Source organism: Megachile rotundata, chromosome 5 (genome assembly GCF_050947335.1).
Source record: "Megachile rotundata isolate GNS110a chromosome 5, iyMegRotu1, whole genome shotgun sequence".
In the NCBI taxonomy this organism is placed as follows: domain Eukaryota; kingdom Metazoa; phylum Arthropoda; class Insecta; order Hymenoptera; family Megachilidae; genus Megachile; species Megachile rotundata.
The window spans coordinates 16,140,116-16,155,000 of NC_134987.1; the positions used below are offsets into that span (position 1 = coordinate 16,140,116).

Below are 14,885 nucleotides of genomic sequence, written 5' to 3' on the forward strand. Positions count from 1 at the left end.
TGTAGGCAAGATTGTGTTCTTTATTACAATAGGTTGATCTTGTACAAATTAATTATAGCCTTCTAATTATAACAAGTCAAGATTCCTCATTGTTTGAAGGAGTTCATGATATCGATATGTATCCTATTAGCGGGGCTAAAAGTTGTAACAAATTTGGAAGTTGTACCCACATCTTTTTTTCCTGTTTCATTTTTCTACCTTCTCGTCTTTGCGTGATTATGGCAAGTTATTATAAAATAAGAAATAAGTGGAACTATTTATTAGTTTGTAAGTTATTAACCAAGTACAAAAAGATTGACGATAAGTAGATCAGAAAATTAAGAGAAAATAGAAAGTAAAGTCACGCAAACGAAATACGTGTTCTCCCGATCAATTCCGATTGTTAAGTTTGTTAATCAGACTAAATCATTAAATACTAATTACAAGAATGTATCGTTCAAAACTTAATATTGCTAATCGTTCGGAAGCTTTATAAAAAACATTGCTCGTTCTCGTTACAACCAAACATTTGACGACATTGACATGATTACGAATTGATTAATACAATATTTATAAAAACGGATCGTTATATTCGCATCGTTCCAACAGTCTTGAACCAATATATGTTCTTGTGATCGACTCGCAAGAAAATGATTAAAATTAAATCTTAACGATTAAAGTGTTCGCTGTGCTTCGACGCAAACTGAAATTATCATTGCCATCGATGTTATTCCTGATACAATTCGTTTAAGTTAAAACTGTACAATATTTTTATTTCATTCTAATATAGAATAAATTGTCTAGGTTCAATTGTATCCGCTTGAGTGTCGCATTGAAATTTCAGAGAGGGGAGGCACAGCTGTTTACGAAACTTACATTATTAAAACAGAAAAAAGAGGCGATAATTTCTTCTTTTTCTCTCGGTCAACACAAAAGAAGTCACCCTGTTTCGCGTTATTACTTTAAAAGTGCGGCTTACTCGTCTGTATCCCACTAAATATAAGAGTAAGATGGCTAGCATCCTTTACAGAACAGGAACATAAACAGTGAATTTGCCAAAAAAAAAACTCTATGTTTATATAAAAGAAAAAACCTGTACACCTCTCCCAATTTAAGCTGCCACTAGATTATTCGTTCAACAAAATGTCTCTCATTCGGAAGTACTCAGTGTTTAAAAGATATTAGGCACAGAAATAACAACCCCTTGATCTTTTCGTGTTTTATACGTAGCTACACAAATTAATAATCAAGGGAGATACAGTAATAGCCGGTTAATGGTTATATCGGAAATTTAGGAATTTATACACTTACACACTTAAAAATTTGGTGGTTTGAAAATTTAGGAAATGGACAGATATGGACCGCAGATACTAGTGGACTAGGAAGTTGACTGAAAGAATGAAGACACAATGTAGATCTTGAGCGAGTAGTCTGCAACCACTAATCGGTTATTCCTGCATTCGTTTGTATGGCATTAAAAATTAATCGGCAGTTTAAGAAACGATTTAAAGTTACTTGGACATTATCATCGAAAGAAATAGCGTGAGATGAGTAGTTGATGAAGAGCATTGATGATGATGAGTTGCGTACAATCCACATTGCCGAGCAGTCTTATCGAGTAGATTAAAAATGTTAAAGCGTGATGTAAATAGTAGTAGCACCATGTATGCAATTATATGTCTGTTGAACTGATGACGGTGACCAAATGAAAGGAGAAGTTTAAAGTAAAGAATGATAAGAACAAATAAGAAAAGGAGCTTTGAACGAACGGAACGTTGACTTAGCATACATACACGCGGAAATGGAAATACTATCTTCCGCCATCCCTTAATTTCTTTTTCCTTTAAAAAAAAAAAAAAAAAATTGGATAGTTAATATTACAATCATTATCGTACAGTTCATAGTATTTGATCATTGTATAAACATTATTATCATCACAGTAAAAATATTTCATATCTTTTTTTTTTAACTATCGTGCTTTGTCGCTGCAGTAAACGCCAGCAAACATGCACATATATTCGCCCTAGAAGCAGAGCACTGTTCTTTTATTTTTTTCGCTTCTTCATTTTCTTCCTCTTCTTCACTAGAGTCAATTCATTTACTCGCTAAACTATGCGATACTTATGATCTATTATTATTAAGTAGTCCGTCTGTTGATTTCGTATGTAACCAAAATAAAGTCGGTTAGCAAATATAGTAAAAATACATAAATGTACCTATACGTACCATTCTTTTTTTCTTTTCATTTTGTTTTGTTGCAGTGGAATCATAGTTGCGGATAATGTTTAACTGTTTAAACGATAAGTCAATAAATAATAATCATTGGTCTGACAACGCGGTCGTGATTAAATTTACCTTTCTCGAGTAACAAATTTTTATCCTTAATCAAGATCATTTTCTTACTTGTAATAGTTGCATATAACTGTTGTAATATATATGTATACATACAGGGTGTCTCAAAAAAGAATTTACAACGTGAAAATTGCGAATTCTTCTTATCGAAAAAAAAAATCTTTTACCACTTTGTGACTTGTAATTTTGTTTCTAAAATGTCAGAGATTAAAATGGCAATGAGCTTTTGCAATTTTCACGCTGTACACATTTTTTGTAACACCTTGTATAGTCCTTTTTAATTTTATACATATACATATATATATCTATATATCCTTTTATTCTTTTAACTAAACCTCATCCCCTTTGGTAGAATTATAACGATGTTTTTGAATCAAGAAACAATCACGAAACTCTGAATGGTCCACGCAGCATAAAAACTGTCGAAATTTAACGTCTATCAAACAAATTTCTCGTTCGCACAAAATACAATGCACGATTGTATAATTAAAAAAGAAAAAAAATGGCGTACGATAAAAACAGAAAGTAAGAATTGCTCCCAAATATGTGTATGCACGTTGATTTTCACCCGTCGGGTCCAATATGATTCTTTCGAGGATCGCAGAATTAAGTACGTTAGTACCTAAGCTCTACCTACATAGGAGATTTTGAGGTACGATGCCAAGCATCGTTGGCTCACAATACAGTACCGAGTACGGTAAGCTTCAGAAAAACCGGCGATGTAAGGGAAACAAAGATTCCACCATCCCCCTTATTTCAGAATTAATTCACAAAATTGGTGGTAAGCTCGATTCCTAAGCAAAACGCTAGATAACTCGCGAGTATTAAGACAGATGGCGAATCCTCGTTTCCCTCCACCGTTTTTCTCCCGAAGTAAGGCTAGACTACCCGACATTGTACGCTTTGGTGCAACACAGGCTTCCTTTGTACACTGTCGAGCACGCTAGCTCTCATACACAAAATTCCCATACCGTTTAGCTATCTCGAGCGTTATCTTTTTCTTATATTTCATAGCTGCCTCTGTACACATTCATATCTTCTCTCTCTCTCTCTGTCGCGGTCGATAATAATATATATATACGTATGTACAAAAAAGGTGAATTCCTTGTGTTACTCACAAAACATTCGCACTGTCTGACACTCTCAAGAAGCACAGAAAAACACGATCATCATCACGTTCAGTCTGTATTGAAGTAGTGGCACCACTCTTTGTCACACCGAGGTCTGCGTGATACCGTTCCCCGACAACCACAGCCGGCCGTTGCTCTTCTGATCGGCGATCTCGTATTCCGAATCGTCTATCTCGCACAGATTGGTGGACAAATCGCTGTTGCTGGTCGCACCGCCCAACAAAGAATTCCTCTCTTCAAGGGTGGTGATCACCGAACCGATCTCGTCCGCTTCGTCCCCCTTGTGGCATCGATTGCGTCGGCTGCTTGGGAAACCATAAGGCACTACATCGTCTTCCTCCTCGTCGGATTCTAGAGTGCTAAGACGTCCGTTCAACGGATTCGTTTCGTTCTCCGTGTCCGTGTGAATATTGTAATGCGGCAGGTATGAGTTTGGATGACGGAGGTAACTTTCGGAACCTTTGTATTTGTATTCACCCTCGCCACCGCTGTCGAGAGGGTTCAGCCGCTGCGTTTCAGCGCACTGATACTGTTCAGAAAATTCGGTCCCGCATTCCGAATCACCGACGTATTCTGATTCCTGGTCTTCATTCAGGGTTTCGATGTCCCTCGCTGGATCTACAGAGCCGTGCACTGAAACGAAACACCACCGCGTCACTTACAGTCTCGCAATAAATTTAATTAAGTCAGTCAGAAGTTTTATACACTCGGAAAATTCAAATTTGATGCTAGGACCCATAATAGCCTAGAACCAAGCTATTATAAATTGTTAGTTCAACTTTGAACGCGAAGTTTTTATTTTATAAAGAAGCGCTTCCCTTGTAAGAAATTTTTAAAATAAAACGCAAACTGCCTATGTAATGTTAAGTTGCAGAAGTGATTGAATTAAGAAAACCTTTCCCTACTAACGCATGCAAAATGTTGAAGCGTCTTATCGATAAGAAGTCTGTATATTTTCTGTTTGTTTTAGTGTCTTGTATATTTCGCATGCGGTCGTTGTACTCACCTGACGGTAACTGATGAGTGTTTGATTCGTTACTCTCGTTGCTGTGGAAACTGGACGAGTCTGGTACTTCGCTTCCAGGTACCTCCGTGATATTAGGCAAGGGGTTTTGACTTGGCCTGACCCAGTCTGAACAGTCCCAGTGATACCCTAAAAGCATTGCAGACAACAACTGTACTCCGACACGCAACCTGCGACGATTTGGCGTCGCGATGCGGAGTTGAAGAGAGAAGCGGTGTAAATGGTGAAGGGTAAAAAAAAGACTGATAGATAGAGATAGGGGGGATAGCGGCAAGCGAAGCGTCCCAAAATATGTATATTTATTTGTAATACGTATCGTTTCGTTCAGGCATACACTATCTCGGACTTACCACCGACAATACGAGGATCATCCTCGATGGACGTCATGGAGGTAACGGAGGTCCCACCTCCATGAGGCACACGTCGAGAAGAATTTAGTAGAAGTCCTCCAGTGGTCAGCTCTGGTACCACTGGGCTCGCTCGTTTCAGGTCTGTTAGCGCACACAATACGATACACCAATGTTAATTCGGTTCGCTACACGCCCAAGTCAGCATACTCGTATTAAAAATAGGAGAAGGACGAGAATGGAAGAACATAATTCAAGGACGAACGACGTTCGCCTCTCTCGAAAGAGACAAGAAGACGGAGAAATGCAAGAGAAAAAGAAGAACAAAGGTGAACAGAGGAAAACGGAGCGAAGGAAACTGAAGTAGTAAAAAGAAAGGACGAAAGCTAAATCCACCCACGATGCATGCGGTAAGCGTAAAACAAAAGTAAGAAGCTACGATGTGAATCGGGGAATCAGCGACGCATACTACTCACCATTCTTTATCTTGGTCGTGTCCGTGATGAAGGAGGCTAGTTGCATCTGTTCTTGCCAGGTCGGCTTATGGAGACTATCCGTGTCGCTGCCTGTAGCGTTTCCGCCGACCGGGTTAGCGAGGGTTAAGGACGGAGGTGGTACGGGAGTGGTGCGATTCAGATTTCTTAAATAATCTGGCGGGAAATTTTCCAACTCGTCACCGGCGCTACCGTAGCTTCGCAACGTGTCTAAATTATTCAGTGCTACAGCCGCCGAGTTGCTGTACGGTGCCGGCTCGTTGTTCGAGCTAGGAGTGTAGGAGGCGGGTCTGGGGGGGCATTGGGGAGGTTCTCTCTGCAAAAGAAGAATCACACGAAAAACCTTAAACTCAACGCACGCGTCACTCGAAGGATAAGGGAGGAATATCGACTGTCCGATGATCGCAAACCAAGGAAAAAAACGGCACGCGATATAACGGTGTACTAAAAAATCGTCTACCACTGGCGTATAATAAAATAATTATGATAAGCATGCGGTTCTTTCTTTAGTGCTGGCAAATCAAAGTACACTCGTAGAGATTAAGCAAATACCTGTATCACTTCCAGATTACTCAGTTTCGAGCTGCGCTTGAATTCATGCTCGTGAGGTCTCGCCGAATTAAGAACTATCTGCTTCCTGGTCTCGTTGTTGATGTTGTTGGCGCGAGCTCTGTTGCGTTTCATCTTGATGCGCCGGAACGCGTGGAACACGATGATGAGGATCACTATCAAGACCACCGCGACGCCGATCCACATCAATTGCTCCCAGGTGATGTTGAAGTGATTCGATATAATTGGTGTGGAGTACGCAGGGTTGCCGCAGTTCAAACCAGTCATATTCGGAGGGCAGACGCACCTGTACGTGCCGATCTCGTTCACGCAGGTGCCGCCATTGGTACACGGACTGGTGTCGCACTCGTTCACATCCGTCTCGCAACGTTCTCCCATAAAGCCCTGGCATTTGCAGATCGGTCCGTTGTTGCCCTCTTCGCAAACGCCACCGTGGATGCACGGGTTTGGACTGCAGTACCTTCCGAACTCGCAACGTTTCCCGCTGAGGCTAGGACCGACGCATTCGCAACTGAAGTCGCCTCCTTCGGGCACTATCTTGCAGCGACCACCGTAAAGACAGGGCGAGGAGGCACAGGGATCGGTGTCTATCTCGCAGGCGAGACCCGCGAATCTGCTGTGACATTGACACTCATAAGTGTCGCCTCCGGAGTCCTTGCAGGTGCCGCCGTTTTGACAGGGCTGCGAACCGCAGATTCCTGGAGGAACGAGGACCGTGGCGGCGTCGCAGCTGAACTCGACGTTCGCGAAGCGTTTCAGGATAGCCACGCTGCTGGCACCGCTCATATGCAGAGGCACGGACACCCTGGCAATTCTGACGTCGTCCATGCAGCCAATGAAACCGCGTTGAACGTCCTCGAAGCCGAGAATAGAGGGATGTTGTCTGACTTCAGCGCCCAAGTACAGATCGTCCGACTGAAGGTTTAAGATATCGTTGATGCCAGGGGCTGAACCATGAGCCAGGTGTTTCCCGTCGACGGTCAATCTGGCGCTGTTGCTCTCCCGTTCTAGCTGGATCTCGTGCCACTGTCCGTCGCTCACGTACATGCTGCTCACTCGGACCAGACCCTCTCCGCTACCCAGATCGAATTTGTATTGAACAACTCCATTCACGACCTCCAGAATGTTGTAGTCGACTTTGCCCGCAGCGTACATCAGGTTCCCGGTCAGCTGGACCGTTCTGATTCTCAGGGACAAGGTCAGACGATCTTCGATCGTTTGTCTGATCTGTGCTTTATCGATCCTGTAACGAGCGTAACTCTTCCCACTGAAGGATATCGGATTTCGAGGTATGTAACACGACTCGTCGTGACATTTAGAGATATCTATGTCACAGGTTTGACCTGCGAACCCTTCGGGACACTGACACGAATATCCCTGAACCGACGAGTCGGGCACGCACACCTTGAACAGTGGACACGGGTCTCTGGCACATTCGTTGACGACCATCTCGCAGTGGTTACCGGCGTAACCCTCCTTGCAACTGCACTCCATCTTGTGCTTGTGTCGTGGCGATACGAAGCTCATCACGTCGGTAGCCACGGGTGTTATTTGCGTCAGGTCGAGCACGATCCTATCCTGACAGTCTCCGTAAACGCAGTAGCCTTTATTGCACTTGAGCCTGACGATCTCCTCGACAACCAGCTTAGTCGATTCTTCGAGTTCCTCGATCCTTTGATTCAAAGCCTCTCGTATGCTCTCCGAGGCGTAGAAGGTGGGCGAAGCCAGAGAAGCTCCGCTCTTTTTCACCGCGAACAATAGGTCAAGATCGTTGTGCACGGCTTGACGAATGGCTCGAGATTTGATCAAGTTCGATTCGTCGGTGGATGATTGAACGCTGATGATCACGATATCCTTCGGCCGGCAGTTCATAGCGTTACGCACGGTCCTGATGAATCCTTTGCGGTGGCTCAAGATGAAGTCCTCTGGACTGACCTCTCTGAATCGGACGATCACGGAGTTCTCCAGCATCTTCTCGGTTATTAGATCTACGTTCACCTTGATAAGAGAATAAGAATGAAATTTGCCGTCGGTTACGCTGACGTTTATCCTATACTCGCCAACGTCGAGTCGCGGGAGCGCCACGAGAGTGCCGTCGATTTTGTCTATTTGGAACAGGTCGTTCGGTATCGGAGATGGTGGTACCAAACTGTATAACAACGTGTCGTATTGATCTTGATCCGTCGCGTGAACTTTTCCGATTATACCACCAGGATACTCGTCCATGTAGGAGTTAATAACCACCTCCAGTGGGGTGATCACCGGAGGGTACTGCGACTCCTCGATCACCTTGATTACGACCCATGCGTCCGAGTAGAGAGGCGGACTTCCGTTGTCGAATACGCGTATATGCAACACGTATTTGTCTTTCACTCGGTTGTTGAACTTTGTCGCTGTTCGCAGTGTACCATCCTGTTCCAATCTGAAAGCGTCGCCCTCGTTCCCGGACCGGAAGTCGAAAGTGTACGGGTCGGCGTTCGGCTCGATATCCGCATCGGTGACCACGAACTGTAGCACCGTGTGACCCAGGGGCTTATCCTCTTGCACCACCGCGGTGTAATTCGAAAGTGAGAACAGCGGTGGATTGTCATTTGCATCGAGGACCTCGATGTTTACCATCACGAAACTGGAGAGCATCGGCACGCCACTGTCGCGAGCGTGAATTTCTAACACGTAGCTGGCAATCTGAAATACGAGACGAAACTCTGTTACGATCTTGTTTGAGCGCACCGCAATTTCATTTATTATTTATACTAACCTCCTCTCGATCTAACGGGGCAGCGACGGTTATTTGTCCCGTTTTCTGATCGATCGAAAACTGCTTCTGTCTGTCACCTCTTTCTATATAGTACGATACATTTCCGTTCTCCTCGCTGTCCAGATCGTTTGCGAACACCTGCAACATTAATTGTGAAAGTTACAAATTCACGATAAGATAAAAAGATATTATGAATGAAAAATATTTAAAAGATTCACTGACCTGCGTGACCTTTTCTCCGATCTTCGCGTCCTCCCTCACGGAAGCCCTGTACGAAACCTCGCTGAAAATGGGCGCATTGTCGTTGCTGTCTATCACGGTGATGTTGACGGTGGCATGATTGCTCAACGGTGGTATACCACCATCGATAGCTTGAATAGTCAGGAAATAGTCGCGGGCACGTTCGTAGTCGAGTTGTTCCGCGATCGTGATGACGCCGGATCGCGCGTCTATCTGGAACTTCTTATGCTCGTTTCCTCCCACGATCGAGTAATAGACATCGGCATTGACCCCGGTATCTTTCGAGGTAGCAAGGACCCTGGCCACTTCCGTGCCAACCGCGTAGATCTCAGGCACCTTGGAGAAGTAAACCTTCGACGCGAATTCCGGCGGATTGTCATTGATATCTTGCACGTTCACGATCAGCGAAGTCACGCTGGTCAGCTGAGGAGTGCCTTGATCCAGCGCCTGTATGGTCACGTTGTACATCGCTTTGGTCTCTCTGTCCAACGACTTGCCGAGGGTTACGATGCCGCTGTCCGCGGCGATGAGGAACTGGCCGTCGGCAGAATCGATGAACTCGTATCTGATCTTTCGATTAATGCCGATGTCATCGTCCGTGGCGTGTACCTTGGTCACCAAAGTGCCGACTTCAACGTCCTCCGGCAGCGTGGCGCTGTACGTCTGCATAGTGAATTTCGGCGGGTTATCGTTCAGATCGGAAATCAGGATTTCTAGCTGAGAGGAGCATTCCCAGGATGGCTTGTCCCTGTCCTGCACGTGAGCGGTGAGCGAGTATTTCGCCTGAGACTCTCGGTCCAGCTGGCCGACCGTTTTCAGAACGCCGGTCTCCTTGTCCAGAGAGAATTTGTCGTTGTTATCGCCGGTCAGATAGAAACGCAGCTTGGCGTTCGGTTCGTCGTCGTAGTCGGTCGCCAACACGGTCAGCACGTATGTGCCTGGATGCGAACCTTCCGACAGGATCTCCCTGTAACGATATCTCAGGCAATACGGTGGATTGTCGTTCACGTCCAACACTTGCACCGTTACTCGCGTCTTGAAGACGTATTTGCCATCGGTGCCGACTATTTCCAGCTCGTAACGATCGACCGTCTCCCGGTCGAGAGCTTTCGCTACGTACACCTCGCCGGTTGATCTAATCTGAAACTGCGATCTCGAGTCGCCGGATGTTATGTAGAACTCTATCGGTGTGTTTACGTCGGAATCCTTGTCCACGGTGATCAACTTGACTACCACTGTGCCCGGCAGAGCGTCTTCGTTCACCGCAGCCTCGTAACGGTCGTCCACGAACGCGGGAGGATTATCGTTGTAATCCTTTAGTTTAACGTGCACGGAAGTCCTAGCGAAGTGTTTCGGATTTCCGTTATCCGTTGCGACCACCTGTGGCAAAAAATTCTGTTAATCTCGTTTGCACTCTCGAATCGTTGTTAACCTGGAACGTCTAAAACTTTAGCGACTGTAAAATAATTCGATTTACCTGGAACTTATACTCTGGCTGTTTTTCCTTGTCCAGTTGAACCAGCGTAGATATCCATCCTGTGTAGGCATCCACGGTAAAGACATTCGCCAATTCACCTATATCCGTGCCGAACGAATATCGCACCTCCCCGTTGCTTCCCAAATCGTCATCGTGAGCGATGATCTTTAAAATCGACGTTCCCTCTTCGATATTTTCTGCCAGGATGATACCGTAAGGGTTGCTTTCGAATTTAGGGGCGTGATCGTTCTCATCTAACACCTGCAGAGTAATCTCGGCGAGGGCCGTTAAGGGAGGGCTCGAATCTGTTTCAGCGAGAACTCCGATCAGATGGTTATCCTTCGACTCTCGATCCAACGGTTTCACCAATGTAACTTGACCGCGAGGATCGACCATGAAAAGGGGTGAATCCTCGTCCCCGGAAACTATCCTATAGGTAACCGTGCTGTTTGTTACGGTCTTCAGTCTTGTTATCGGAGTACCGACAGCGGACGCTTCGGATATGAAAAATTTGTCCTCTTTGCGCTCGAAAAGAGGCGGTATATCTTGGGACTTCATTATGTAAATGCTGAGGGGTACGTCAGCGTGATGAGTGGTGGCTCCTTTGTCCTCTGCACGGATGAACAGCTCGAACAATTGACTCTCTGGAATGTCATTTATTTATTTAATAAATTGCGGCTGTTAAGACTGTAATAGGTACAGGAAAAATATAGGGCATCGGTTGAAAAGAGGTTTAAAAATGGAGGGCTTAAAAAATGTCAATTTGTGGTTTCAGAAAATAAAAAGAATCCTTACCCCAAGGTATCGCGCTCTTCTGCAAGAACAGTGCCCCAGTGTCAGGATTAATCCCGAAGAGTGCCTTCGCCTCCGACGTCTGAAGCTCGTATATCGAATAAACGATCCTGGCGGCGTCGTCCTCGTCGGCATCCTGAGCCTTCACCTTCAAGAACGGCGTGTTCACTGTCAGATTCCCGTATATGCTGGCCTTGTACTCTCTCAGGAGGAATACCGGTGAATTATCGTTCTCGTCTCCAACCTTCACCCTGACCATCACGAAGCCCGACCTGCCACCCCCGTCCGTAGCCATTACCGGTATCTCGTACAGTTTCTGTTCTTCGCGGTCCAGTTTCTTCCTCGTCACGATTTCGCCCGTCAGTCTGTTTATATCGAAGATCTCCTTCATCAGATCGGAGGCTATGGTGTAGATGACCGTGCCGTAGTCGCCGAAATCCTCGTCGTTCGCGATCACGCTGGTCACCAGTCTACCCGGTAGTTGGTTCTCCAACACCGTCACCTCGACCACGGGGTTCGGGAACTTCGGGTTGTGCCTGTTCGCGGGCAATATCTCGATCTTGACCCGGGTGAAACTGGTGTACACGTTGTCGGTGACGGAGACGTTCAGCATGGTCAGTTTCTTCTCGCCGAAGTTCTGCATGTTGATCAAGGTAATGATGCCGGTCGATTGGTCGATATTGTACGTTTGCTGCTCGTTCCCGCCGACGATCGTGTAGGTAAGCTTCTCGTCCACGTAATCCGGATCGCTCGCAGAGACCACCGTCACGAATTGACCCCGTTCCGCGTGCTCGGACAACGAGCACGTGTACGAAGGCTGCTCGAACTTGGGCGGATTGTCGTTCATGTCGATGACCGTCACCCAGACGTGAGCGGTGCTCGAGAGACTCGGAACACCGCGGTCGATGGCGATCACCGTGAAGTGATGCGACTCGTGAGCCTCGTGGTCCAACGACCTCTTCAGAAATATTACACCCTCTTCGGGATCGATGTGAAACAGATCCGTGCTGTTCTCTGTGTCGTTCTGTATCGCGTAACGTACCTGCTGGTTTATGCCTGTACAAAGATAAACCAGTTAAACGACATTGTAACTTTCCACATATTCGATTCATCCTAAACTTGGCAGTGTCACGAGGGTGAAAAGTGTTTGGAATGAATCTCAGCCTCGGTAATTGAAACGTTGAGGCATTACAAGAAACGTTCTTGAGATAAGAACTTATTTATTGCTTGCTTGAAGTAATGTCTCAAGAACGTTTCTTGTACGAGCGCCAACAGTCGTATAGCAAAACTGCTAGTTTTCTTGCACGTCCCGCACCGAGTTCGAGTGTGATAAAAATCGATGGTAAAGCGAAATGCTCACCTGTGTCGTTATCCCTGGAACTGACTTTTAACACGGAAGTGCCGAACGGAGCCGCTTCCGAGACCGAAATGTTGTACGAGTCCTGAGTGAATTCAGGCGGGCAGTCGTTCACGTCTAGCACCAGGATGCTGACGAGCACCTCCGCGTACACCCCGGACACGCTGTCCGTTGCTCTCACGGTTAGCTCGTACTGCTTCTTCTGCTCATAATCCAGCTCATCCACCACATAGATTACACCTAATTTATTGAAGAGACGATTGTAGACCCGAAAGCAGTCTATGCAGCGCAGAGCACGTGAAACCGAGAGACTTTTTATATCTTGTCTTTAGGTTTTGTGACGACTTTTTATTAGTATTATGTGCGATGTTATATTTATGTGAGCTTATATTTGTATGATTTCTTTGGTACATTTTGCATGATCGTTGCTCGGTTTCACGGACGCCAGAGAAGGAACACCGATGAATGCGAGTCACGTGGTAAACACACGTTTGTACAAGACGATCGGATACCGTGAATGAATTTGCGAATGTTACCATTGTGAATGCACCTTTAGACGTCGCGAGAGGTACCTATAGCGATTGACAGGCTGACTGTTAGACCGTGTTTATCGAGATAGGGATAATTTAATACTCGTACGAGTTATGACATACATCGACTGGTTGCAGTACCCGTTGTCACGCATTATGTCGCGATGCAGATTCTTTTTTAAATTAAAAACTGTGGCAAGATAGAAATTGCAAATTTAGAAAGGGAGAGATTTAGAAATACAGAAGTTCCAAATTGAGAAATTGACCCAGCCATTTGCCCGACCGTGTATCGCACCTTCCCGCCGTTCATCACAGGCCTAGTGCATTTAAATTCAAGCCGAACGATCTCAATAATTATCTGCAGTCAACCTGTTACCCGTCCCTGCACCGTCGCCGCAACTGGTTTCGTGCGATACAGGTAGTTTCTTTCGCCGATGTTCGCGACGCAAGGTGCAAACACGCCATGCGAGCAGAGCGAAGCCGCAAGAATCTCGAACAACAGCGAAAACGAAATAAAAAAAAAAAAGATGAGGAAAGAAAGAAAGAGCGAACAAAACGGTGTGCCGACGATAAGCCTCCGTCGAGACGCGTTTCAAGATAAATTGCTGTGCCGAGAGTGATTCCGAAGTAACGACGTACCGCGCGTTTAAAGCAACGCTGTGCTCCAAGCCCGTTTTACACAGCACTCCGTTGTTGCTTCTATGAGATAATGGGACCGGTTCGAGTTACTGGTTGGAAGGGAAACGATGAGCAAAAGTGAGAGCAAAGTGCACGAACGAAAGCGTTCCGTGCACGGAAAGGCGGAGGGAGAGAAAAGAAGAAAGGATTAACGTGCGACGAAGCCGAAAACGTTGAATCGCCGTTCGATCGTGCCTCTTTTCTTTAACTAGGAATCGTGCATGATGGGTGTCGTGATTATCTTTAGCAAGCGGTTAGATCCTCAAAGCATCGGATACGCGAGTGTTAGGTGTGCAATCACAGAAGCTATGCGGCGAGCGGAAGTCTCGAGTACCCCTGATGATACGGGTTTCCTCGTGTTTGAGTTGCGATTCGGAATTTCCAACGCTCATCCATTTTCGAGAGCCTCGTGTATTCAAGCGTTACGCTTTTTCGAAACTTCCCTTATACGTTGTCCGAGAACGATACGACTCGGTCTTACGAAACATATGCTCTTGTATCTCAATATTGCCAATTAACTACGCTGTTTTAATTGCGAATTGCATCGTAATTCAGAACGAGAGATCTGAACGGTATACCATGTAATCGATTTATTTGGTGGTAATAATTTATGGTACAATTCGATCCTATAGTTCGAGGGGCATTATAGGTATCAGAGCTGTAAAATAGGGTCACTTTTAAGGCGCTGTTAAATTATTATATAAAAAGAAAAATGTTACGAAGGAAATGGTGTTAGGCAAGCATCGTGTTCTGAAAATTCCGTTCTCGTTACTCGAACAAATATGTTCCTCTAATCGTGCAGTAGTTAGATCTGAGTTCGAAAGTTAGCGACAGATTCACCGTAACGGTGCGAGAAAAGAAGAGAAGGGTGCAAGGGATGGTTATTTTCGAAACGTGCATGAAATCAGACAGCAAGTGCAGTAGCATCGTTCAGTGCAACACAACAGACCGATAGAACTAGTATTTTTTATACTCACAAGGGCCATTGTTACTGTCGGGGGCTGCGAAAACAGGGAGATACAACAACACTTTAATTTCTAGTTTAATCAGATAAAGCATTCGGTAAAGAATAATTATTATGGGAGAGACGGATTTGAGGAGGAGCTCGATTATTTGAAAAAAAAAGTCTGTCGAACGCGAGTCGAAACGCGACGGGA

At 45.3% G+C, this 14,885-nt stretch overlaps 1 protein-coding gene and 1 long non-coding RNA gene across 9 annotated transcripts in view; one reads left to right on the forward strand and one right to left on the reverse strand.

Annotated features, from left to right (window-relative positions):
- Window positions 1-2: 2 nt before the first annotated feature.
- kug (FAT atypical cadherin kugelei) overlaps window positions 3-14,885 on the reverse strand; it is a 420,874-nt gene continuing 405,991 nt past the window's right edge. For 3 of the 8 annotated variants that reach the window (XM_076531850.1, XM_076531846.1, XM_076531847.1), the window contains 11 exons: window positions 14,706-14,729; window positions 12,524-12,760; window positions 11,167-12,219; window positions 10,372-11,015; window positions 8,877-10,274; window positions 8,655-8,792; window positions 5,879-8,581; window positions 5,309-5,642; window positions 4,836-4,976; window positions 4,468-4,614; window positions 3-4,094 (listed from right to left, as the gene is read on the reverse strand). In XM_076531850.1, the coding sequence (XP_076387965.1) occupies window positions 3,544-4,094; window positions 4,468-4,614; window positions 4,836-4,976; window positions 5,309-5,642; window positions 5,879-8,581; window positions 8,655-8,792; window positions 8,877-10,274; window positions 10,372-11,015; window positions 11,167-12,219; window positions 12,524-12,760; window positions 14,706-14,729 (7,370 nt within the window). In that variant the 3' untranslated portion in view covers window positions 3-3,543. The remainder of the gene's footprint in view (window positions 4,095-4,467; window positions 4,615-4,835; window positions 4,977-5,308; window positions 5,643-5,878; window positions 8,582-8,654; window positions 8,793-8,876; window positions 10,275-10,371; window positions 11,016-11,166; window positions 12,220-12,523; window positions 12,761-14,705; window positions 14,730-14,885) is intronic. The other 5 variants (XM_076531851.1, XM_076531849.1, XM_076531848.1 and 2 more) reach the window with 4 other exon arrangements.
- Window positions 4,588-5,816, forward strand: LOC143264473 (uncharacterized). Its single transcript, XR_013038208.1, has 2 exons — window positions 4,588-4,715; window positions 4,814-5,816. It is a non-coding gene; the product is annotated as an uncharacterized LOC143264473 (long non-coding RNA).